The 27,846-nt window shown below is 38.7% G+C and overlaps 1 protein-coding gene across 4 annotated transcripts in view; it reads left to right on the top strand.

The window, feature by feature from the left end:
- LOC127428446 (E3 ubiquitin-protein ligase NEDD4-like) overlaps positions 1-27,846 on the top strand; it is a 106,317-nt gene that overhangs the window by 21,555 nt on the left and 56,916 nt on the right. For all 4 annotated transcript variants that reach the window (XM_051676830.1, XM_051676829.1, XM_051676828.1 and 1 more), the window contains exons 2-5: positions 1,774-1,847; positions 19,132-19,213; positions 23,579-23,617; positions 24,275-24,328. In XM_051676830.1, coding sequence (XP_051532790.1) covers positions 1,774-1,847; positions 19,132-19,213; positions 23,579-23,617; positions 24,275-24,328 — 249 coding nt within the window. The remainder of the gene's footprint in view (positions 1-1,773; positions 1,848-19,131; positions 19,214-23,578; positions 23,618-24,274; positions 24,329-27,846) is intronic.

Raw genomic sequence — 27,846 nt, 5'->3', positions numbered from 1 at the left:
AACAAACTACATGATTTGAGTTCTCATTCATGTCTTTAAATGATACACACAAAACAGAAGCTTAATACTTAAGGGATTGTTCAAATTAGCAATAGTAAGAGTGATGCTTGCCATAGTACACACTATTAATAAAGGTGAAATTATATTCCAGAAGCTTCTATTAACGTTTCGGTGTAAGCCAAGAAAAACTGATTGATATGAAATGAAAACCACAAAATGTTAAATGTGTATTTTGTAATGCAAAATTTGTAACACAAACTGTGTCATACTGTGCTAAAAAGTAGGCTGACTTTTCCTGCATAGTTGTTTTACAAAGTGTGAAATTAATTTTCCTTTTTACAGAATAGTTGTTTACTGCAGGCAGTCTTGTCTGTGTTTGCATTTTATATTAAAAACAGGAATCCATCAGTCTGGGCTTCCTGGTGATATGATTATGATATGAAGTTACCTCTTAGGAGCTGTCAGTATATGTCAGCTACTCTCATCTCATCCAAACTCATTTCTGAAATAATCAGGTCAGATATGGCAGGCAGAATAAATGCAGACTTATGCACTGATTTGTTGTTTGCTTCGGCTGGCATGACATGCATTTATTGTAGTATAGCAGACTCTCAGACATAAATAGAAGAGGAATTTCAAACCTGCAGAAAGGGGGTAAAAATGTCATTTCTGGGCTGGTGAGCTTCAAAAGCCATGTGGGTGAATAAAATGCTCATTGTGTAAACTCGAACAGCATGAAAAGCAATTGAGAGCAAGCCAAGGTGATGTCCTGGGCGTTACATACTTATGCAGAGTGAGAGTTTTGAAATGGTGGTTGTTTCGACTGTTAGCTTATAAAGGCCAAGTTGAGTGCCGAGAAGTTTACACCTTACTGACCCCTCAAAAAAAAAAAAAAAAAAAAAACAATGCAGTGAATTTGGGCTGGGTGATTTATAGCTGGAAAAATTCTATTTTTGACTATATTCAATATACTGTATATCTTAATATTTATGTATTTTCTATTTAATCAGAGGAACATCACATCCATGCAGTCATTGTGGCCAATAAGTTGAAGTAAAATACAGTAAAAATACAATAAGAATTTAGGCATGTGTTCAACACTGTTTTTCAATAAATGAACATAAGGAAGAATATTGAATCATTTTCATTTATTCTTAAAAAGGTTTTTGTGGGATACAAACATTTAAGAGGTTGGAGAGAGGAGCAATGAGTGAGCTGGTCAAATTGTTTTGAAAAATAGTGATAAAGATTGTCTACTTTTAAGGCAGCTGACGGAGACAGCGAGGGATCACAATTTGTAAAATAACACAATCTTTAGGGAAATTAATGGTCAAATAAAAAGCACATTAATTTCCTTATGGTATTCAAAATGCCACTTATTTTTATATTGGTAACAAAATCCTTGTCAATATTCGATATACAGTATATCGCCTTAACCTATTGTGAATACGTGGTTTGGTTCATCTTTAGTCCCTCATTTACAGCCCCCAAAGGGATTTAGTTCTCACAGACGTTATAGCATTAAAACAGTTCCGTCTCCGTGTCCAGCAGTAAACACAAAAGCTTTCTTGGCTGCCATTTCCTCCTATTTTTTTTAGATCCTCTTTTTTCCATCCTCTTGTAGACAAGAAGGGAGAAGTGAGGTGAAATTAGGACACTCTCGTGACTTCGACCCATCTTAAATTTAGGCAAGAGTTTTATTTCTTCTGGACTCTTACTAGAGGTATTGATTTATTCATGATGTGTTGTTTTTTTGTGTGTCATGTTTTGCAGAACGAATCTCGAATTCTTCGTGTCAAGGTCATTGCTGGCATTGATCTGGCGAAGAAGGACATTATTGGTGCCAGGTAAGGAAGAACTAAAGGAGGTGCAGAGAGAGAGCACTGCACCTGTTCAGTGTGTTCCCTCATTCATTAGCAAATGCAAATGTTGGATCCGTTCAAATGTCTGTGCGCGCATTTGTGTGTGCTTGTATGTTTCCTCCTTTAGCTGTGTGCCAGACCAACTAAGCTGCACTCAGGGGATCTGTCTTTCTCTCCATTTAGACAATAGACTTATCCAAACAGATGATCTGTCTGCCACCAGAAAGGTGAACAATGAGAGATGCTTGGCTGATCTCATTTGTGCAATGTTGCAAGTTCTTTTTATTTAACATTCTCAAGTCCAAAAGTCAGTGGTCAGAGAATTCGTAAACTTTTCCAGCGCTCTTTCTGAATTTGTGATGTCAATTGTGAGTCGGAATAGTTTGCATAAGTTTCTGTGTAATTTTGTAGGCCATTTACAACATTTCCTGTCAACTTTTTGCCTGATCTCATGAAATTTATGTGACAATGACAGTATTTTTGCAAACTGAAATGACGTGCTTCTTTACACGTTTGGCTGCAGTTTCCCAGTGAAATGTCTAGCGGGGGGCGCCAAATTCGAGTGAAATTATTTTGTAATCAGACTAGGTTTTTAAGGTGAATATTAGATGGATGTTTTAATGAGTAAAATGTACCTCCCTAACCTAAAACTTTAACCTAAACCTTACCAATAGTGTTAAAAAAGATAAATGAGAGGTGAACAGACATCCTTACCCTTAACCAAAGCCTAACCGTAACCATAGTGTTTTAAAAGCAAATTGGACAATAAAAGCACATTTATGGAAGCAACCACATCATTTCGTGTAGCTACTGTGGCACTTTGGCTTCACATTCACTTTCATTTCAAGCTTCCTTGACTGGGCTCGAAGCACGGTCTCCCAAGTCCAAAGTCCAACACACTATCAGGAAACTACAGCGCAAGCTAACCATGTTGGAACACGTGTGTAAATGTAGGTGGGTCTGTAATACAAGTGTTAAAATTGATTGTTTTTGATGATGCATTAGAGTAATAGTGTTTCGATATCATAACATAGTGATTGTGTGATACCAGTGATTTGTGTGAAAGTGAATAAAAGCACTTCTAGTGTTCATTTCACCCGGAAGCTAGCAAAACGTAGAAAGCGACACGTAAAACTCAGTTTGCAAAGATGTAGTGATAGAAAATTTTAGTAATTGCAAGTAATGTTGTAATGAATAAGGGGCTGTTCGCACTGAAAGCTTTTTTGAAATTATTTTTATTGTTTTTCTATTTAAATGTTGTAGATGGACATCTATTACTATTGCAACGCATCTAGTTTTTTTAGCATCTACTGCAGAAGTGACAAAATTTTTTGACATTGTGTCAAGTTAAAGAACTTCAAAGCGTGTCCTGAGATACCCACATTCTGTTCTCTACTATTGTGCTGCATCTAGCATTTTTTTTTAGCACCAGAACACATTCGGTCTGAACAGACGGTCTCTAAGGCTTGTAAATTTGATGTTCGTTGGCAAACTTTTGAAATCTTTCATGCATGTACTCAATTTGTGATGTCAAATGGGTGTCCAAATAGGATAGTTGGTATAGAATTTTATAGGCTATTCACAATATTTTTACCAACATTGGACTAGGGTTGTCACAAAACCACAATTTTTGATACCAATACTTGTGAAATTTCATGATCCTCAATACCAAATTGTGATACACTGCAAAAACTAATGAACACTCCATTATTGAAAAAAAATGTAATGTCATTTTATTTAATTTAGCTTTAAACAAAATGTCTAAGACAAGTAATCTTATGAGTAAGACATGTCCATTTGTTACTTTTTTACCTCAGATCTGAGTCTTGTAGGGGGCTGTGGGCAGGTTTGGTATCAAATTAATCTTTGATACCAAACCCGAAAACGTAACACTTGCCACCTATTCACAAATCTCGATGTGAGAGTTGATCTTCAACTTCAAATTGAAAGTGTCTTGTGCTTGGCTCTTTGTAATGTGTAAAGACTATACCACTTATATTAATATGGCCGTATCAGCTGTTCCCTGTTCTATTGCATAATGGACATATTTATTGTTACTGCTTTACAGATCGATGTATTTCCTTCCCCCAAAAGTGGGTTTTCAATTCCAATGAGCTGGAAAAATGCATCTCTTTCATTTTGTATCTCTTCTCGTACTCACTCTCTCAGTCTGTCTATTTCAACCTGGCCTCTCTCTCCCTCTCCTGTGGTGAAGATGTCACAGCTCCTTCTGTTGTAACTGTGCTGATCTAGTGTAGACTTCTACAGATCTGTCTCTTACAATCAGAGAGCCCCGTTGTGTGTGTGTGTGTGAGTGTGTATCCTAATGTCCCGCTGGCAGTAGACACACACACACAGAAGCTGTATGAGAATTATCTTTATATGTGCTAGGAATGCACCAATATGGAATTTTACAATAATCGATATTCAAGACCTTGTGGCTGAGACAGATAACTGATATCTTTACTTTTTTCAGCTCAGAGCGGCTTACTTTTAGCTGGCTAAATTAATTACGAACCACATACTTGACATACACAAAATCAGTGTCGTTTAAAAATCGGAGAATGTGGACTTTATAATGAATAGAGGCGATCGAACTGACTCCTAACTATTGCTTTTTTATTTCTTGATGAATTGGTGAAATATGACATTATAATCACGAACAGAATTGGTTAAACACCATACAGATGGATGTCATAGATCTTAACTAGTTAACTGAAACAAGCACATTTGTTTCACACACAGACCAAACAATATCAAGTATTTGCATGTGAAAGCCTTTATACACACATTTAAGGCATATACAAAGCACCTTTGTTTTGTGAAGTTTTCACTCACAGTAAATACAGTCATGCAATGTGCCAGGACACTATATCAATATCAGAAGTGTGTATGTTCAAAAGGCAGCCTGCTGGGAAGTCAGTAACCCTGCATTCTTTGATATCAAGACGCCCCGATGCCAACAGCTCTCTGCTGTCATCATGAATTCATCTTTAGAACTGTGTCCCCCCCCCCGTCTATTTCTGCCTTGTGGACGGATCGCTCGACTGCACCATACCTTCAAAACAAAGAGAGTATTTCTGAGTCTGGCACATTGAGTTTATGAGGACCATGTTACATCTGTGCTAATTAAAAGCAGAGCAAATATATTCCACATGACACTATCACAGATGTTTGAGCAGAAATTGAAGAGGGTTTGACAGGACCTCGCTCAACTCAGTGGCACAAAATACTTCCTTTCAAATGCATTGACCTTCGTTTAAAGCCGTCAAACTGAAACTGCTGCAACATACACTCACTGAACACTTTATTAGGAACACTACGGTCCTAATAAAGTGCCCGACGTGGTCTTCTGCTGTTGTAGCCCATCCGCCTTAATGTTCGACGAGTTGTGCATTCTGAGATGATATTCTGCTCACTACAATTGTACAGAGTGGTTATCTGATTTACCGTAGCCTTTCTGTCAGCTCAAACCAGTCTGGCCATTCTCTGTTGACCTCTCTCATCAACAAGATGAAACACCTTCCACAGAACTACCGCTCACTGGATGTTGTTTTGTTTTTGGCACCATTCGAAGTAAATTCTAGAGACTGTTGTGCGTGAAAATCCCAGGAGATCAGCAGTTAAACAAATACTCAAACAAGCCCGTCTGGCACCAACAATCATGCCACGGTAGAAATCACTGAGATAATTTATTTTTCCCCATTCTGATGGTTGATGTGAACATTAACTGAAGCTCCTGACTCGTATCTGCATGATTTTATGCATTGCTCTGCTGGCACACGATTGGCTGATAAGATAATTGCATGAATAAGTAGGTGTACGGGTATTCCAAATAAAGGGCACAGTGAGTGGACTTCTGCTATCTTTGACCACTCTGGTACCAGTTTTAAGAGACTCGCCCGATGTAGACGATAGGAAAGACCTCTTATTAAAGAAAAAAAATGTAAGAAAGGAAGGAACATTACATCCTGTCTCTGTCAGATTTAACCCTGATATAAAGCATTTTTCTTTTAATTTGTTTTGGCAGAAAGATCTACAAACAAATGTGTTTCCTGTTTTTGAAATGAAGGATTTTTAGGGCTTTGGAAGACTTTTTAAATAAGGTCTGTATGACTGACTGCAGTGGCAGTTAAGAACTGAAAAGAAAAGCGTTTTTCATAAAACTATAGAAACTGGTGACGCTGTGCTAGGTCTAATTATATTTGATTGGAAATAGGTTTTTTAATAAAGTAGGGTTGAAAAAGGCCAAACGCATCCTTTTGCTAGATTTCTTCCAGCATTTGCTATAGAGTGCAACAGTGCCCGCCCACTTTTTCAGCCATCAGGATTCCGGAAATATTTTCTCCATTCATTTCTTCCATAGAATTTTTATGAAATCCATCATAAGAGTTGTAAGCCATGAACCAAACCAACCAGCTCCGAGGAGAATCACAACATCACAAACTTTATTTTGAGGAAAAAAGTATTTGAAAATCAGACACAAAGGCAAAGAAACAAGGCTGTGTACTTAACGTCTTTCATGAGGGTACGGACTAAAATCACATGAAGCACTGCAAATGATATCATTGAATAAAAAAAAAACCAATGAGAATATATAAAACGATTGATTTTATATTGTTGATTATAAGTATAGAAATAATATATTTTAATTTATATTTATTGCAAAATATTCCGATATGTACAAATATGTAAGTAGTTTAAGGGTGAAGGGAGATTGACTCAATTATGTCATTTACAGTGGGTATTGACTCTTGGGAGCGTACGGTCGCTCCAAGGCACATTTCACGGGTTTCGTTGGATCTCTGATTGGTGGATCTTTCTCTGCTGTACCATGAGTAATGTAATGGTGTACCATGAATTCCGCTATCAATCAAACACGATTTTAAACAATGAAGTTGAAATAATGCAGACGGATGGCTTCAATGGAAGCATATAGCATCAATGAACAACATCGTAGTTTATGGTAGGTCTGTCTTTAAAGGTTTATAAGTTATTGTTGAAAATTTGTCTGTGAGAAAAATGAATGTGATTTTTACTTTTGGAACCAAACTTTTGTGCTCTATTTTGTTAAGTTAACAGTATTATTCAAAGTTACTTTTATTTATATATACAGTATACAGTTGTGCTCAAAAGTTTGCATACCCTTGGAGAATTGGTAATATATGTACCATTTTTAAAGAAAACATGGGTGAGTATGCAAAACACATTTCTTTTATTTTTTATGGGATTCATATTCAACTGTAGGTTATAACAGCATGGCACAATCATAAAACAAATCATGGCAAGAATGGAAAAAATTGTCTGCATACCCTTAGTTCTTAATACTGTGTATTGCCCCCTTTAGCATCAATGACAGCGTGCAGTCTTTTATAATAGTTGTCTATGAGGCCCCAAATTCTTGCAGGTGGTATAGCTGCCCATTCGTCTTGGCAAAATGCCTCCAGGTCATAAAAAGTCTTTGGTCGTCTTGCATGAACCGCACGTCTGAGATCTCCCCAGAGAGGCTCACTGATATTAAGGTCAGGAGACTGTGATGGCCACTCCAGAACCTTCACCTTTTTCTGCTGTAACCACTGGAGGGCCAACTTGGCCTTGTGCTTAGGGTCATTGTCGTGCAGGAAAGTCCAAGAGCGTTCCATGCGCAGCTTTCGTGCAGAAGAATGCAAATTGTCTGCCATAATTTTCTGATACTTAACATGCTGCATTCATCTTGCCATCAATTTTCACAAGATTCCCTGTGCCTTTAGAGCTCACACACCCCCAAAACATCAGTGAGCCATCACCATGCTTCACAGTGGGGATGGTATTGTTTTCACTATAGGCCTTGTTGACCCCTCTCCAAACATAGCGCTTATGGTTGTGACCACAAAGCTCCATTTTGGTCTCGTCACTCCAAATTACAGTGTGCCAGAAGCTGTGAGGCATGTCAAGGTGTTGTCGGGCATATTGTAACCGGGCTTTTTTGTGGCATTGGGGCAGTAAAGGCTTCTTTCTGGCAACTCGACCATGCAGCTCATTTTTGTTCAAGTATCGTCGTAATGTGCTCCTTGAAACAACCACACCGTCTTTTTTCCAGAGCAGCCTGTATTTCTCCTGAGGTTACCTGTGGGTTTTTCTTTGTATCCCGAACAATTCTTCTGGCAGTTGTGGCTGAAATCTTTCTTGGTCTACCTGACCTTGGCTTGGTATCAAGAGATCCCCCAATTTTCCACTTCTTAATAAGTGATTGAACAATACTGACTGGCATTTTCAAGGCTTTGGATATCTTTTTATATCCTTTTCCATCTTTATAAAGTTCCATTACCTCGTTAAGCAGGTCTTTTGACAGTTATTTTCTGCTCCCCATGGCTCAGTATCTAGCCTGCTCAATGCAGACTCAAGATGGCGCCGAGTATGGCTGCTGCGTTGCGAGCTCTGAAACAACATTGTAGTTTTTTGTTTGTTTTGTTTCCAATTCCAGTTTTTTTCTTGGACGTTGTCTGCTTTATTGTGTACGACAGACAAACACTTTTGGACATTGGTTCTGCAATTACACACCGTAAACTGGACTTCAGATTCCTCAATGCTGACCTGCTGTTTAGAAACACGCCAGCGGAGCCCTTTGTCTGGGCTGCCCGGCCGCGGAAACGCAGAAGGAAAAGGGGAAACAGAGCCGGCGTTGTCATCAGAGTAAGCAAATCAACCCCCGCTGCCCAGTATTCTACTGTTCAGTCTCTGGACAACAAGCTCTGCGAGCTAAGAGCGCGGATCTGTTTCCAATGAGAGACGAGGGACTGCTGCATAATCTGCCTTACAGAAATTTGGATGTCTGTGGAGATTCCAGACTCAGCCATCGAACCCGCGGGGTTCTCTGTGCACCGAGTGGACAGAGCGAAAGACCTCTCAGGTAAAAGCAGAGGTGGTGGTGTATGTTTTATGATCAACAAATCTTGGTGTGTTCAGAGGAACGTACATTCTATCAAGTTTTTCTGCTCTCCTGATCTGGAATTTCTCATGCTTCTGCGTCGACCATTCTGGCTACCGAGGGAATTCACAGCGGTCATTATCACAGCTGTGTACATCCCGCCACAAGCCGACACAGACCGGGCACTCAAGGAACTGTACGGGATTATAAGCAAGCAGGAAAACGCGCACCCTGAGGCCACGTTCATTGTGACCGGGGACTTTAACAAAGCTAATTTTAAATCAGTTGCACCAAAATACCACCAACACATCAGTTTTAACACACGAGAGGACCATTGCTACTCTCCCTTCCAGGATGGCTACATATCCCTCCCCCGCTCACCATTTGGCAAATCAGACCACTCTTCCATTCTGCTTCTGCCCACTTACAGGCAGAAACTGAAACAGGAAGCACCTACCCTCAGAACGATCCAGTGTTGGTCGGACCAATCAGACTCTATGCTACAAGACTGTTTTGATCACGCGGACTGGGAGATGTTCCGGTCCGCCTCTGATGACGACATTGAGGTTTACGCTGATAGCGTAACGTGTTTCATCAGAAAGTGCGTAGAGGATGTTGTTCCGTCCAAAACAATACAGATCTACCCGAACCAGAAACCTTGGATTAATAGCGATGTTCGCACGACACTTAATGCGCGGACCTCTGCTTTTAATTCTGGGAACGCATGAACAAGCCAGTTATGCCCTCCGAAAAACTATCAGAGCAGCAAAATGCCTGTACAGGAACAAGATTGAAGGGCAGTTTAACACCACCAGCTTTAGAAGCATGTGGCAGGGAATTAATATCATCACGGACTTTAGAGGGAATAAAAACTTCGCCGTGAACACCGCTGCCTCTCTCCCGGATGAGCTAAATACTTTTTATGCACGGTTCGAGGGAAATAACACCGCCCTCGCAGAGAGAGCTCTCGCGGCCGAAGCGATCCTTCCGATCCTTCCGACGGGTGAATATCTGTAAAGCCACGGGTCCAGAAGGCATTCCGGGCCGCGTCGTCAGAGCGTGCGCGACCCAACTGGCTGGTGTTTTTATGGACATTTTCAACATTTCCCTCTTCTTGTCTGTAGTCCCCACATGCTTTAAAACATCCACCATTGTGCCTGTACCAAAGCAATCCAAAATCACTTGCTTAAATGACTGGCGTCCTGTTGCTCTGACCCCCATCATCAGCAAATTAGCAGATTACATCTGCTCTGTGCTGCCTCCATCACTGGACCCATTGCAGTTTGCTTACCGCAACAACTGTTCCACTGATGATACCATTGCATCTACAATACACACTACCCTCTCCCACCTGGAAAAAAGGAACACTTATGTGAGAATGCTGTTTGTAGACTACAGCTCAGCATTCAACACCATAGTGCCCTTCAAGCTTGATGAGAAACTCCGGGCTCTGGGCTTAAAAAGCTCGCTGTGCAGCTGGATCCTGGACTTCCTGTCAAGCAGACGCCAGGTGGTTAGAATGGGCAGTAACATCTCATCACTGACCCTCAACACTGGAGCCCCGTAGGGCAGTGTTCTTAGCCCACTCCTGTATTCCCTGTACACACATGACTGTGTGGCAACACATGTAGCTCCAATGCCATCATTAAGTTTGCTGATGATACAACGGTGGTAGGTCTGATCACTGACAATGATGAAACAGCCTACAGAGAGGAGGTGCACACTCTGACACACTGGTGTCAGGAGCACAACCTCTTCCTCAACGTCAGTAAGACAAAGGAGCTTGTGGTGGACTTCAGGAGAAGAGAAAGAGAACACAGCCCCATCACCATCAATGGAGAAGAGTGGAGAGAGTCAGCAGCTTCAAGTTCCTGGGTGTCCACATCACTGAGTAACTCGCATGATCTGTCCACACTGAGGCCGTTGTGAAGAAGGCTCATCAGCGCCTCTTCTTCCTGAGACGACTGAGGAAGTTTGGAATGAACCGCCATATCCTCACACGGTTCTACACCAGCACTGTAGAGAGCATCCTGACTGGCTGCATCTCCGCCTGGTACGGCAATAGCACCGCCCACAACCGCAAAACCCTGCAAAGGGTGGTGCGAACTGCCAGACACATCATCGGAGGTGAGCTTCCCTCCCTTCAGGACATATATACCAGGCGGTGTGTGAAAAAAGCTCAGAGGATCATCAGAGACTCCAGCCACCTGAGCCATGGGCTGCTCTCACTGCTACCATTAGGCAGGCGGTATCGCAGCATCAGGACCCGCATCAGCCGACTTCATGACAGCTTCTTCCCCCAAGCAATCAGACTTTTGAACTCTTGATCTCTCACGATCAATATACATCAGCACTGCACTTTATTAATCTTATTATCTCACACTGGACTGTCATAAATTATACTCTTAACAACACCCTGGCAACTGACTATCAACCGACAGCCTGAATGTTAATACAGTACAATACAACCTACTGTACATTTTATATATACTATATATACTATTTTTTTATTGTATAATGTGTATTCTATATTGTGTGTATTGTATAATGTACATTATATGTTATTATTTGTATATTGTGTTATGTGTAATTATGTGTATATTAGATTTTAAATTGTGTTGTGTAAATTTGATGTTTATTGTAGATTGGTATATGTCTCATCACTGTCATGACTGCTATGTTGCTCGGAACTGCACCCAAGAATTTCACACACTATTGCACTTGTGTATATGGTTGTGTGACAATAAAAGTGATTTGATAGCTAACAAACTCATTGACTATTTATACACAGGCACTAATTGCAATTTAAAAAGCCACAGGTGTGGGAAATTACATTTACATTACATTTACATTACATTTATGCATTTGGCTGACGCTTTTATCCAAAGCGACTTACAGTGCCCTGATTACAGTGACAATCCCCCGGAGCAACCTGGAGTTAAGTGCCTTGCTCAAGGACACAATGGTGGTGGCTGTGGGGATTGAACCAACAACCTTCCGCTTACCAGTTCAGTGCTTTAGTCCACTACACCACCACCACTCAAATTAACCTTAATTGCCATTTAAACCTGTGTGTCACCATGTGTGTCTGTAACAAGGCCAAACATTCAAGGCTATGTAAACTTTTGATCAGGGTCATTTGGGTGATTTCTGTTATCATTATGATTTAAAAAGGAGCCAAACAACTATGTGATGATAAATGGCTTCATATGATCACTATCCTTAAAAAAAAGACATGATCAGTCATATTTTCAAAATCAATGCCAAGATTTCACAATTTCTGCCAGGGTATGCAACATTTTGAGCACAACTGTGTATATGTGTGTGTGTGTGTGTGTGTATATATATATATATATATATATATATATATATATATATATATATATATATATATATATATATTATATATACACACACACACTATATTGCCAAAAGTATTCGCTCACCCATCCAAATAATTGAATTCAGGTGTTCCACTCACTTCCATGGCCACAGGTGTATAAAATGAAGCACCTAGGCATGCAGACTGCTTCTACAAACATTTGTGAAAGAATGGGCCGCTCTCAGGAGCTCAGTGAATTCCAGCGTGATACTGTGATAGGATGCCACCTGTGCAACAAGTCCAGTCGTGAAATTTCCTCGCTACTAAATATTCCACAGTCAACTGTCAGTGGTATTATAACAACGTGGAAGCGATTGGGAATGACAGCAACTCAGCCACGAAGTGGTAGTCCACGTAAAATGACAGAGCGGGGTCAGCGGATGCTGAGGCGCATAGTGCACAGAGTCAATCGCTACAGACCTCCAAAGTTCATGTGGCTTTAAGATTAGCTCAAGAACAGTGCATAGAGAGCTTCATGGAATGGGTTTCCATGGCCGAGCAGCTGCATCCATGCCATACATCACCAAGTGCAATGCAAAGCGTCGGATGCAGTGGTGTAAAGCACGCCGCCACTGGACTCTAGAGCAGTGGAGACGTGTTCTCTGGAGTGACGAATCACGCTTCTCCATCTGGCAATCTGATGGACGAGTCTGGGTTTGGCGGTTGCCAGGAGAATGGTACTTGTCTGACTGCATTGTGCCAACTGTGAAGTTTGGTGGAAGGGGGATTATGGTGTGAGGTTGTTTTTCAGGAGCTGGGCTTGGCCCTTAGTTCCAGTGAAAGGAACTCTGAATGCTTCAGCATACCAAGAGATTTTGGACAATTCCATGCTCCCAACTTTGTGGGAACAGTTTGGGGATGGCCCCTTCCTGTTCCAACATGACTGCGCACCAATGCACAAAGCAAGGTCCATAAAGACATGGATGAGCGAGTTTGGTGTGGAAGAACTTGACTGGCCTGCACAGAGTCCTGACCTCAACCCGATAGAGCACCTTTGGGATGAATTAGAGTGAAGACTGCGAGCCAGGCCTTCTCGCCAACATCAGTGTCTGACCTCACAAATGCGGTTCTGGAAGAATGGTCAAAAATTCCCATAAACACACTCCTAAACCTTGTGGAAAGCCTTCCCAGAAGAGTTGAAGCTGTTATAGCTGCATAGGGTGGGCCGACGTCATATTAAACCCTATGGATTAAGAATGAGATGTCACTTAAGTTCATATGCGTCTAAAGGCAGATGAGCGAATACTTTTGGCAATATAGTGTGTATATATATAACACACACATACACACTGGCAGCCAAAAGTTTGGAATAATGCACAGATTTTGCTGTTTTGGAAGGAAATTGTTACTTAAATTCACCAAAGTGGCATTCAACTGATCACAAAGTATAGTCAGGACATTACTGATGTAAAAAACAGCACCATCACTATTTGAAAAAAGTCATTTTTGATCAAATCTAGACAGGCCCCATTTCCAGCAGCCATCACTCCTACAGCTTATCCTTGAGTAATCATGCTAAATTGCTAATTTGGTACTAGAAAATCACTTGCCATTATATCAAACACCACTGAATGCTATTTGGTTCGTTAAATGAAGCTTAACATTATGTTTGTTTTTGAGTTGCCACAGTATGCAATAGACTGGCATGTCTTAAGGTCAATATTAGTTCAAAAATGGCAAAAAAGAAAAATCTTTCTCTTGAAACTCGTCGGTGAATCATTGTTTTGAGGAATGAAGGCTATACAATGCTTGAAATTGCCAAAAAAAACTGAAGATTTTATACAAAGGTGTACACAACAGTCTTCAAAGACAAAGGACAACTGGCTCTAACAAGGACAGATAGAGATGTGGAAGGCCAGATATACAACTAAACAAGAGGATAAGTACATCAGAGTCTCTAGTTTGAGAAATAGACACCTCACATGTCCTCAGCTGACAGCTTCATTGAATTCTACCCACTCAACACCAGTTTCATGTACAACGGTAAAGAGAAGACTCAGGGGTGCAGGCCTTATGTGAAGAATTGCAAAGAAAAAGCCACTTTTGAAACAGAAAAACAAAAAGAAAAGGTTAGAGTGGGCAAATAAACACAGACATTGGACAACAGATAATTGGAAAAGAGTGTTATGGATCTTAACCCCAATGAGCTTTTGTGGGATCAGCTAGACTGTAAGGTGCGTGAGAAATGCCCGACAAGACAGCCACATCTATGGCAAGTGCTACAGGAAGTGTGGGGTGAAATGTCACCTGAGTATCTGGACAAACTGACAGCTAGAATGCCAAGGATCTGCAAAGCTGTCATTGCTGCACATGGAGGATTTTTTGATGAGAACTCTTTGAAGTAGTTTAAGAAGTTCTGAGCAGTTTTTTTTTTTTTTTTTTAAATTGTAATAGTAATTTTTCATGTTATTAATGTCCTGACTTTACATTGTGATCAGTTAAATGCCACTTTAGTGAATAAAAGTTCTAATTTCTTTCCATAAGAGCAAATTCTATACATTATTCCAAAACCTTTGGCCACCATTGTACAAATATACACTGATCAGCCACAACATTATAACCTCCTGCCTAATATTGTGTAGGTCCCTCTCGTGCCGCCAAAACAGCGCCAACCTGCAACCTATTCTTCTTACCACAATTGTGCAGAGCGGTTATTTGAGTTACCGTAGAATTTGCCAGTTTGAAGCAGTCTGGCCATTCTCTGTTGACCTCTCTCATCAACAAGGCATTTCCGTCCACAGAACTGCCGCTTACTGGATGTTTTTTTGTTTTTGACACCATTCGGAGTAAATTCTACAGACTGCTGTGTGTGAAGATCCCAGGAGATCAGCAGTTACAGAAATACTCAAACCAGCCCGTCTGGCACCAACAATCATCCAGGCGATTATCTAATCAGCCAATAGTGTGGCAGCAGTACAGTGCATAAAATCAGGCTGATATGGGTCAGAAGCTTCAGTTAATGTTCGCATCAACCATCAGAATGGGGAAAAAAATTTATCTCAGTGATCTGATTTTCACACACAACAGTCTCTAGAATTTATTCAGAATGCTGCCAAAAACAAAAAACATCCAGTGAGCGGCAGTTCTGTGGATGGAAATGCCTTGTTGATGAGAGAGGTCAACAGAGAATGGCTAGACTGGTTTGAACTGACAAAGTCTACGGTAACTCAGATAACTGCTCTGTACAATTGTGGTGAGAAGAATAGCATCTCAGAATGCTTTTCTGAGATGTGGGTTGGCACTGTTTTGGCGGCACGAGGAGGACCTTCACAATATTAGGCTTCACTACTGTGCCAAGTTTTCTCCATTTGGAGATGATGGCTCTCACTGTGGTTCTTTGGAGTCCCAGAGCCTTTTGAAATAGCTTTGTAACCCTTCCCAGACTGATGTATTTCAATCACCTTTTTCCTCATCATTTCTGGAATTTCTTTAGACATTGGCATAGTGTATTACTGGGTGAGACCTTTCAGCCAACTTCATGCTGCTGAAAAAGTTCTATTTAGGTGTTGATTTGATTGAACAGGGCTGGCAGTAATCAGGCCTGGGTGTGTCTAGTCCAGCTGAACCCCATTATGAATGCGGTTTAATTTAACTTTATATTCTAAAAAATTTATAAATCTAGATTTTGTGTTTTTGGTTTGGGATTCTTTTATCCACAGATTTGAACATTTTGGATATTTTTGCTTTGAGAGTTTTGGTTTCAGAAGGCCATTTTATCTCCGATAAAACAAAGAAGAAAAGAAAGAAATTGGCATTGGTCTTTCTACAAAGACAAAAAGGTGCAGTGAAAGTGAATGGTAACTAAGACTAACGTACTTCATGGCTCTCCTTTTTGTTTCAGAGAAGAAGGTTTGGAATGACATGAGGGTGAATAAATGACGACAGAATTCTCATGTTGGGGTGAACTATCCCTTTAAAACTGGTTCTGTGAAAGTTAAAACCCCAGCAAAAACAGATAGATCGTTTTGTTGTCTGTAAATTTTAGACTGCATTGGAGTCATGTAGAACTGAAGTGTGGTGGTGGCGATAAAGGTTAGCATGAGTATTGTAAACCAGCATACAAACACGACTAGACCCTGACAAAGAGAGCAAACCACGTGGGATTCGGTCAAATCAGCAGTTCTTATTCAACTGTCAATTGATTTTGTAAAACACACCATGTTGTGAGCTTTTGTTTTGGGTAAATTCAGTAAAGATTCCATTGAGTTAAAAAGTAGAACACAAAGAGTTTTCCTTGAACTTTGTGTTTACTGTCACGTGAGAATCTTCACGTGTCTTGTGTTACATTATTGTTGTATGTTCTTTTTTAATGTAAAATCCCATATGGAATGGGTATAGTTAAACAAGATTTTTATTAGGCATGTGACAGTATCAAATTTTCACATCACCATAATTACTGAAGCTTTTATCACTGTATACGGTATTCTCACTGTATTGAATTACATTACTAAAATGGGTCAAAAGATACACAAACTTTATTGTCTTTTAAATGAACCGATAACCAAGAACTCAGAACATTTAAAAAACAAGTTGAACATCTAATTGGCGACAACAATAGTATGCATGTTTTTCTGGAAATCAAGCCAGTTACTAATAATAGCTAGGCGCTAGCTACAAATTTAATAACCGCAAGTTCACTTGCATTGTATGGCAGCGTACGATTGCGTTGCGTTCCAACTTGAACTTAATATTGAAATCATCATTGTGCCACATTGCCATTTATTAATTACACGACTTAGTATTAGTTGGGACTTGGTATTAGCTGATTAGAACTGTAATTTAGTTGTTACTACAAGACGCAAACGTTACTATGTAGCTAGCAGAGTTTTAGCGAAGTACATTTTGGACACTTGGAAGCAAGCTACACATTATTTGCGAATGGCAACAACAGTTCACTTTCTTTGTCGCCTTAGTTGTCACTTAGCTAGTTATCTATTGGAGTGTTGTCTCTCAGTTTTCATAAGTTTGAAAAAATGAGCAGAACTTTTTACAACTTACCCTTTATTTCGCTGAATTGCAGGAGATGATTACTACTGAACTACTGCGCAATCTGAAAAATCTAAACAATTTGGCTAAAAGGTTATCTTGAATTATTTACGGTATTTTGAAGTACCCACGATAACAATATTGTTCATGTTCATTGCCATGATGTATTATCGAATACGGTCACATGCTTAATTATTACTTCTGAAAAGTTTAATATATGTATGTATGTATGTATGTATGTATGTGTGGTGATAAATGAATAGGCCATACAAAGTTTATAGTTGATTCTTTGAAGTTTCAAATATGAATGATGATTAATCAGCCACTCTTTGGACATTTTGAGATTATTGGCATACCAATAACAATAAGGATATTGCACATTTTCTGATTTCAAATATATTTCTTAGTAAATTTTGAGTAAATATTGTGTACTTTTTTCTCATAATAATAAGATATCATTCATACATGTCTGCATTTAACTTACACAGTGTTTCTCACAGGATTTTGTGAGACTGGTGGGTGGACCTCGGACCCTCTAGGGGGGTCCGGGGGCATGCTCCCCTGTAAGAACATTTTGTACATTTTAAAGTTAAATGCATCAGTCTGGTGCACTTTGAGAGCAAAATTAAGAGGCTAGATCTATGAAGAACTTTGTGCTTTTGTAAACAATTTTGTACTCTAGTAGTAATTTAATCATAAACACATTGGTTTTATAGATATAAATGGCGATGACACGGCAAAAAAAGTAACACCAACAAAGCATGAACGAGGCGGAGTTTAATGCAGTACACAAATGGTCAAAACACAAAATCGACTAGAGCATACAATTGAGGGCTCGACATTAAGCATTGTCATGTGCTTGTCATCTGGATAAGTAAATTGGTCATTCACTTGCCCGAGTAAAAAAAAGTTACTTTTCCGGAGAGAAAAAAGTACATTTAAGTTACATGCTCAAGTAACATGTCAAAGTTTATGTTGTATATTTTTCTAAAATCATGACCGATGCCCAACCTAATAGTGTACCTATGCGCAATCAACTCAGTTCTCTGTGACAGGGCCTGACTGACTGGGAGTGAGAGAAGCTTTGCCGAAGCAACGGTGCAAAACACAATGTTAGAGAAGTGTACAAATATTTTCGGTTCATTATGAAACTGTGGCAGGATGCCACAGTCTAAGTAATTAATGGGAAACACTGCTTACAAGTTTTATATGTAATGGGCCAAACTTTAAAAGCTAAAACAAAATCTACATTAAGAATGAGATATATGACAGAATGTACAGAAATCTACTATTAGATATGTTATTCATCTTATTAGATGCCTGTATTAATTCATTATATCATACTGATATCAAATCAAGTGCGTCTGACCTATTGGTCAGTTTATACACTTATTGTGTGTTTAATAGTTCCTGAGTAATAAGATAAGAAATAAGATCCTGGCATGCTAATCCCTCATTCGTTAATGATGATCCATCATTTGCTTCCTTTCTTTGTCTCCGTCTATTTTCCTGACCAGTTTTTCAACTTAACGTCACCCAAACCAACTGCACTTAGTGTTATACATCAGTTTGTGTGTATTTTATTTTTGAGCAAAATGGGGTGCTGTTGCAACAAAACATGATGTATTTTGTCGTACAAGATGAGATATAAGACAACACAGAATCTGTGCCCCCAAAACACATTTTCTCAGTATATGAATGCCTGTCAATAATAAAGTTCTACATATCTCATAAATATTTTAAAAATAAGTTTAAATCCATTTCACAGATTTTTGCAGATTTTTTCCCCCAGAGTCAATGCGGAAAATGCGACAAAGGTCTGCAGAATCTGTCTTGGTGTAATAATTTGTCATTGTCTTGGAAAAAAAAATGTGAATCAACTGTGTTTGCTAACTCATGCTTCAGTGTGTTTCCAGATTGTTTTTTTGACTTTATATTGAATTTTGCAGTGTGGTCATATCTAATACGTATTTCTCTCTCTTTGTTTTCATTAGTGATCCTTACGTCAAGCTGTCTCTTTACGTCTCTGATGAAAACCGCGAGCTTGCCTTAGTCCAAACAAAAACCATCAAGAAGGTGAGTTTTCTCAAATCTGGGGTTTTTGTAACATTAAGTTATTCATAATTGTTTCTAATAGATTTTAGGATACATCTAAAATTATAAAGTGACGTATTCTATAGGTTATTTATTCTCTTCTAAGCAGGGTCAGTTGACTGGTAATTTTGTTTGGAACTGCCCAACAATTCATAGTTTAAAATCCAGTTGTAAGAACGATAGTCTGACCTTTGCTAATATACATCATGTGTGCAATTCAAAGCAAAGACACAAAAAAAAAAAAAAATAAATAAAAAAAAAAAAACATTTGCCACAACTTATGAGCATCTAATGAACTCCATGTGGTGACAGAATATATATGTGCAATATTTCTCACATTAAGCACAAAAATATATTAAACAAAATCATGATGTGTCAAGTTTTTTGTAAGATGCTGTAAATGACAGAATGATACATGCAGGGAATGTGCAAAAATAACAGAAAACCATTGGCAGGTGTGGCCCTTGCTCAAGGTTAATAAAGCCACTACCACTAGGAGGAGTAGTTTCCTAGACCTGTTGCAATACTGCGTGAGTACTTTCATTGTGATATCAAACCTTAAACAATATGAAACCGTTGTATCAGTCATAAGAATTCAGAGCTGTGTGAATATGACCAAATAACTTAAAGTGAGTTTTATAGCGACAACAATGACAGAAAACATCAGCAAATTCTGGCATTCTTCACCATAGAGGCACCTTTGAAAGTTTAATGGGCCAAACTGCCTTATGATTCATACAGAGTGCTTGTTAGGGAGGGTCACAGCAGAGATAGTGTAGAATGCACACACGAGGAAATAAACAACGCTGCCCTAGAAGACTTAAGATAACGGAAAATTAGAAATGACAAATTTAAATGAGCCAGTAAGTGCCTTATGAAGGGTGTTTATAAGACCTGTGTGAAAAATCATTAGTCTGAATTAAAGTACCACCATGTTCCACCATAAAAACAATAGCAGCATTTAAGAACACTGGATGCAAAGAGTTAAAGGTGTGGTGTACTTCAAACAGGCTATAAATTGACTAAGCAAGTCAGTCAGCATTGGAGCCCATTCAGTTCCATTAAGTGAGTAATCCGTAAAGTCCTTACTCTGGAACCTCCTGTGCTGTGACTGCAGTCTGTTTGGGTTATTAATAGCTGACAAAGCACTGCTGTGTGAAACATAAGCCTTCTCGTTCCTAAGTTTCAAGTGATGAGTGACGCTTTAGAAGATCTACTTTGATAAACAAGTCTGATTCTGATAACTCTATTTCCTTTGGCAAATAACAACATTGTGTCAAAGAGACAAATCTACTTTCTGTCTTGCACAGCCTGGTAACAGACCGTATCATTGTGCAAAGATGTATGTTTTGACCTGGTCTTCAATAGAATTGTAAGCTTTTAAAGTAATGATTCACCCAAAAATGAAAATTCTGTCATAATTTACTCACCGTCATGTTGTTCCAATCCAAACCTATATGACATCCTTTTGTGGAACACGCAATGAAGTCTAAGGATTAATGTAAGCCTCAGTCACAATTCACTTTTATTGTATGAAAAAAAAAAGATGCAATAAAAGTGAATGCTGACTGATGCTGTCATTCTGAATAACACCTGTGTGACAAGTGTCTTACAGAAGAAATGTCACACTGGTTTGAGTAAATAATGGCAGAATTCTTATTTTTTGGATGAACTATCCCTTTAATGATGGCCTGTAGCACGGATCATTCTTGATGTATGACTAACGCATATTCCACTTATAATATTGCAGGGTTAGAAAGGCTTTTTTAGTAATGAATGTTAATGGAAATACACGAAAAAGGCATTTGTGAGGTATGTGGTAATTTTCATAAATGGCAAAATTTGCCTATTGCTAAAATATAAAAAGCAATTTTATCCGTAATTTAATTCATCAATGTTTTTAAAAGATTGGTTTCATTTACAGAAGAGTGCATACATTATAGTGTGGTTGGATGATGATTTTTGCTTATGATACAAATTCAGGAATTCAGACAAATCTGAGACATGGCAGTAAAAAGAATTGTGCTTTGACTTAGAGCTGTGTCAGCACAATCATACAGTATATCAACATATAATGTTTTTTTTCATGATATTGCATTGAAGGTTTAGATCCTTGAATTTATTTATGTATGTATTCATATAATTTATTATAGTAATTTATTACAGCTCTTACAAAGAATTAGGTCGCCTGAATAACTGTAAACTCTGAAACTGGCATAGGTAAAAAGGCAAATGAACTGCGCAAGAGATATTCACGGTTTATTGTAAGAGATGGGTGTTGCTGCCGTAACACTGCTTAAGAGATAACATGTCGTATGATAAAACTGTGGTATGTGGTATGATAATGGCAATGGCCCGAGTACAGAGCCCTGTGGGACTCCAGTAGCAAGTATGTGCTGAAAATGAACCTTTCCAGCTGACTTGATTCATCCTATTATCCAAGTAAGATAAAAACCATATAAGCTGAAATCCAGGCCAGGATGAGCTACTTGTGTGGCAGTCTGCAGTCGGTGGTCGACTGTCAAACGCAATGGTCATGTTGAGTAGAATCAGATCGGAGGAGAGTAGGGATGCCTGGCTGCCAGAAGTGATTCAGTCACTTCAAGGAGAGAAGATTTAAGTTCACCAGCTTGAGACACTTGCTTTCTATGATAAAGAGATGTCTCATCTGTATCGCCACCATGGTTGTTTGGGAAGTTCGATGTTAACAGGTCCTGGTAAGAGTTAAGTAATGCAGAGAGGAGGATTGGCAAGTCATAAAGATCCCCTACAGAATCCAATATACACTCACGTAGCACTTTATTATTAACACTGTGGTCCTAATAATGTGCCAGATGTGATCTGCTGTTATAGCCTATCCGCCTCAAGGTTTGACGTGTTTTGCATTCTGAGATGATATTCTGCTCGCTACAATTGTACAGAGTGGTTATCTGAGTTACTGTAGCCTTTCTGTCAGCTCGAACCAGTCTGGCCATTCTCCATTGACCCCTCATATCAACAAGGCTTTTCCGTCTGCAGAACTGTCACTTGCTGGATGTGTTTTGTTTTTGGCACCATTCTGAGTAAACTCTAGAGACTGTTGTGCATGAAAATCCCAGGAGATCAGCAGTTACAGAAATACTCAAACCATCCCATCTGGCACCAACAATCATGCCATGGTCTAAATCACTGAGATCACATTTTTTCCCCATTCTGATGGTTGATGTGAACACTAACTGAAGCTCCCAACCTGTATCTTCCTTTATGTATGTATAAGTTTTACTTAGATTGGATTGCGATTGATAGAAGTTTATTCACTGTGTAATCCATTGTAAGACCAAGATGATGCAGGCAGTGGTCAGTAAGGTGTGCTTTGAAGTCCGGCCGGAAACTTGTGGCAGTTCATTTTCAATGAAGTTCATCCTAAGACTAAGGTGCAGTCAGTGGCCATTGAAGAAGCCTTTGTTGTACAGCTGGTGTTGGCAGCAGTTCATCCTCTGTGAAGTCAAATTGTTAAAAAACATATTTGTTTTAGTAAATAAGGTGAATTTTGATTTCACGTTGACTTGAAAAGAAAGAGGATTCAAATTTCTCACTTAAAAGTGCACTGCCAGCATAGGTCACAGTGACTAGAGCTTACATCATTCATTGCTTTATGTTCTTCCTCAGTGTATATAATTTACACCTGGGTGTATTTCTGCACTTTAATAACCCAAGGTATTTTCACGAGCTTTGGCACATGGTTCACAGACCAATAAATCAGAACTATTCACAGCATCCCATATGTTTGCATGTATACTTATGATAGCAATAAACATATATCTATGTTTATGTCATGCCATTGAAATGGAACGATTTCTTGTATGTGTTAGAGTCATATTAATGAGTGAGCTATATGTCTGTTTGTGCTTTACTTCGAAGATCAATTAAGGTACTCCTCTGAGGACATTTAAATTAAAGTGTCTGCCAATCTGCCATGTTACCCTAATGATTAAGTTCTTCTACCACTTAACAAGATCAATAGTAGTCAAGGGCTTCTACACTCACTCTGTCTGGATGTCAAACCCCCCCGTCTCACTCTTTATGTCTCTCTCTCTCTCCCTCTCTTTTATCTTTCTGTGTGTCCAATCATAAAATATTTTGTTTAAATACAGCAAATATTAGCCAACAGGCCCTGTCCTGAATTTCCTTAGTGTTATAAATCTCATTGAATAATGGCTTACTTGACATTCACTTGTGTGTTGTTTAAATGGCTGGCTGAATTTATTTCTACCTCATTCTCCTACAAAATCAGTGCTGCAAACAGAGTGACTTTTTTTTTTTAAATGTTGAAATGTACAAATAAACATGTGTTTGCTTCCTTTTCAGACACTCAATCCAAAATGGAACGAGGAATTCTATTTCAGAGTAAGTTTCTTTTTCCGTTGGTTTTGGTTGTCCTTAGATAAGCCAAACCTAACTCACATCATTTCTAATTTCACCCAGTATGAAAACTGGAAAGTCTTTTATTCTGCCTTAATATTGCAACTTGATGTTAATTTAATTTCATATTTATCTCAGCATTCCAGTGCTTTAAAAAATCATCACTTTAAATCCTCTATAATTGTAATAATCGTCATAATCTATTATATGAAGCAGCATGTAGAGCTGCGTGACACCGATGATCGTTAATGTTATAAAAATGTAAAACGATCTAACGAAAAAGAGTGTTCCAGCTTCGCAGAACTGCTTCATTTAGAACTCCATTCACACAGACGTGATTTATAGGTGCTATTCTAAGCCTCGGAAAATGACCCCACTATTCATTAGGGTGCGTTCTCTCACGTTCGCACCAGAAACAGGTTTGGCACCTGAATCTCTGAAAACATCCCCACTAGTAAAATGGTTTTGTATTGCAGATGGCAAATGCTTTGGATGGTTAGGGAGGTTGCGTATGACTGCGAATGTGCATGCTTTTGTTTATTTGCTGTTCTATTTTCGGTTTATAAAATGAAGCTAAATTTATGGCACTGCTAACCATAAACTTTGTATAACTTTACCTTCTATCTTCTTTCATGTCTGCAGGTCTGCCCACAGAACCACAGGCTTCTATTTGAGGTGTTTGATGAAAACCGACTGGTAAGACCCTCACACACTCATAAAAACACATAAATCACTATTTGAGCGGGATTATAACATTACTGGTTATGTACCAATAGCTCAACTGGTAGAGCGTGGCACATGCAGCCCGAAAATGAATGGGTTTGATTCCCAGGGAATACACTTAACTTCAATGGACTGGTAGTTGCTTTGAATTAAAATTTCTACTAGTTGAATAGATGTAAATGTACTTTTTCCTATTTATCCTATTTGGCATGATTTCAAATTGTTTCTTTATTTTCAAATCTGTGTGATTGGGAAACATTCTTTAAACTAGTTTAATCTGCATGTCACAATGAATTAGGAATCGTGATGAGCTATTTGCATTATTTGGTTACTTGTTTGTTTCCACACTAACTCAGCTCCAAAACCTAGTGAGCTGCCTTGCTGTCAACTGCCTACTTAGACAGCATACTAACAATCATAGAGCCTCGCAAGTGACTGATTTGAAACGCTGTACATAGGCAGCAACTTGCGGGTCACGCAAATAGTGCTCTTCACGTGAAGCATAAGGGAGACTAGACTTAAGGCCACATTTTTAGTTCGATTTAACTATTTTTATCACTTTTCAGTTACTTTTCAGTTATGAATTAAATGTAAGTTTATATAGTCAAGATTATTCTCAACTCGTTCGTCATGTTGGATCTTGTCACAATACATTCTGGGTTTTCCTTCTCCTCAAAGAAAACATGCTGTCTCAGATTTGGACAAAAGCAAAGTTTCTTAGAAGTCAGCATAATGTTTCCGCCTATCATTAGGTACAGCTTTTGTGTCTGGAGCGTACCTGTGGTGCCTTTAAAATGCTAGGTAGGCAGCACACTAAGTTTTGAAACAAAGCTTGTGTGTTCTCCAGTGTTCCAGTTTTTGCTGGGTTGAATTCTTTTTCTCCTCATTACAAAAGTTTTTCCAAAAATAGCTTGTGCCTCAAACAAATGTTTTTCCTTTTAAATCATTAGATCAGTCTGAAAAGTTACTGTTGAGAAGTTGTTTTTATTACTTCACAGCCCATAACATTTTGGAGCTATATTTTAGAATGAATTGTTTTGCACATCCTGAAGAGTGTATTAATAATAATATATAGAAATCCAGTTATGCAACTAATGTGAGCACTAAAGCATTAATTATTGTCCCAATGGCAACATTGCTCCGTCGCTTTATATGCAGTTAGCTATATTGTGCTCTAGCACAAAACCACTTACATTTCTAATTGAAAGATATGAAAGAATCAGCTTAGATTTGATAAAACTGATGAAAGTGTTTGTATTTATCATGTTTTAAGAGTTTAATCTTCCATATACAGTATATCCGAAAATTCTTGGATCACAAATCGTAAATATTTTGACTGTTTGTCTGTTAAAAGTTCTGTGCTAACTGCAAGGCCACTTATCTGACTTCTCTTGACTTGTTTTTTTGGAATGCGCTCTGCTTAAAGTACAGTACCTCTGCGTATTTTAAAGTGCCTCCTTAAGCCCTGTTCACACCGGCAGCGACTTTGTGGCTTGGTGTCGCTAGACTCTGAGATCTGTGTCAATAGTGGATGTACCTACTGTTTGTCGCTATAACATTATTGCAGGACTGCACGTCTCGCCATAGCTTTTGAAAATCTGATCACGGATGAGACCTAATTCTGGTAAACTTAAGATATCATTACAATTTGACAAGGAATCAGTTCTCTTGTCTATAAAAACGTACATTCTGTAGTGTAGAGGGTTTTATATTAAACGTGCAGCAGTGTTCAGTGCATTAAATCATTCAAGACGATCAATCTATCATGAATGAATCAAACTCACTCGGAATGCAGACTATTTCTGACATGCTTTTCCACGCATTATAGTTTTATGATATCCATGCATGTACAGACAAATGATATAGAACAGTAAAAATCCCTCACGACGCTGAGACTTCTCCTCCATCTTGCCTGCACTCGTCTCCAGTCAGTCAGGAGACAGATGACGTGACGTGAGCTCCGCTGTCTTCACTCTCATTGGTAGTCGTTTGCGAATGTTGCTTGTCATTTGCATAAAGTTGAAATTTTCCCAGCTTGTCTTGTCGCTCTCCACGGCGATCTCGGTCACCAACGGCTGTGGCTTTAAAGTGTACTTTGAAGCTCTGGATCTCTATGTACAGCTGACAACCCTGTCCATTAATGACCGTAAGCATAGAATTCTGTTCTTGACCAGGAAGTGGGTTTGTTCTCCGAGTCTCTCGAGTTATTTCAGTAAATCTGTGATGGATGTAGGGGTGGGCGATATGACCAAATTCTTTACAATAACGATATATTACGATAATGTTATATCGCGATATAGTAACATTTTTCTGGAAAATCATTCAAAATGGGTTTATATATTAAATAACCATATTGTAATGTCTATTTTTGGAGAATCCATTCAGTGAATTAAATACTTTAGAAATTAAAAAGACTTTTTTTTTTCTTCTTTATTTGGAACCAAACTTTATTTGGAAAAAAAAGAAAGAAAGAAAAACACTCAATTTGGTTTTAAATCAGCCTTACCATAATGCTAAATTTCACATTTATACCTCATTTAAGTCTGTCATGTTGTTAACCAATATTATTATTATCATAAATTTTCTTTAAACTCAACATTTTATTAAAGCAATGCAGCAAAAAATAAATAAGTTAAAAATTTCCAGCGGAAAAAAAAAAAAAAAAAAAAAAAAAAAAAAAAAAACCCACTTCATTAGGCTCTTAATGATTAAAGCTAGGGTGTGTAATCCAGAGAGGCTAGCATTTAGCAAGCTAGCTTTGAAAGCATAGAGCCCGCCCTCGTTTCAGAGGTGTCTCCAAAGCCACGCCTCCTCTATCGCACATGAACACACACACACGCAGAGTTAATTCTGCTTTTAGCATGCTCTTGATCCAGACGTTTTTTCGTTGTAGAAGTTTCTAACACGGTCTTTATTTTCTTGTTTCCTTTTACTGGTGGTTCAGGAGGAACATAAGGTAGCTGCGGTTCACCTTCCATTCTCACGCTCGTTCTGCACAGCGTCAAGGAACCCACGCTGATGAAGTGTGATTGTCTGTGCGAACAAGTTGCGCGCCGGTATGCAAATATAGATTGACAGACAGGAAGGACATCCTATCATTACATTCGGACCGAATGCAATGATTGGTCGACCGTTTTTTTAGTCCTGTCCCTTCCACAGAAGAGATATATATATATATATATATATATAATTTATTTATTTATTTTTTTTACATTTAGACCACTTAAATTATTGATTGCTATCAGGATGTGAAGAGACTTTCAACCAGTATAACAAAAAATGTTTCTGGAAAAGATTGCACACCCTAGCTTTAAGTCATCCCTGTAGAGAATATATGAATATCTAAAGGGAAGCATGGCCGGTTTGTTTCTTAATATCTAACGTCATGAACAGAATTTTAGTAGAAGAAAAAAATATTTTGCCACATGACACTGTTTTGTAGCTGTTTTCCTCGTCAGTGGTTGTTAGAATGTCAGGCTGTCTAGCCTTTG

The sequence above is a fragment of the Myxocyprinus asiaticus genome, chromosome 38 (genome assembly GCF_019703515.2).
Source record: "Myxocyprinus asiaticus isolate MX2 ecotype Aquarium Trade chromosome 38, UBuf_Myxa_2, whole genome shotgun sequence".
NCBI classification, from domain to species: Eukaryota; Metazoa; Chordata; class Actinopteri; order Cypriniformes; family Catostomidae; genus Myxocyprinus; species Myxocyprinus asiaticus.
Note: the sequence above shows the minus strand (reverse complement) of the source record. Positions and strands in the feature narration are given on the sequence as shown.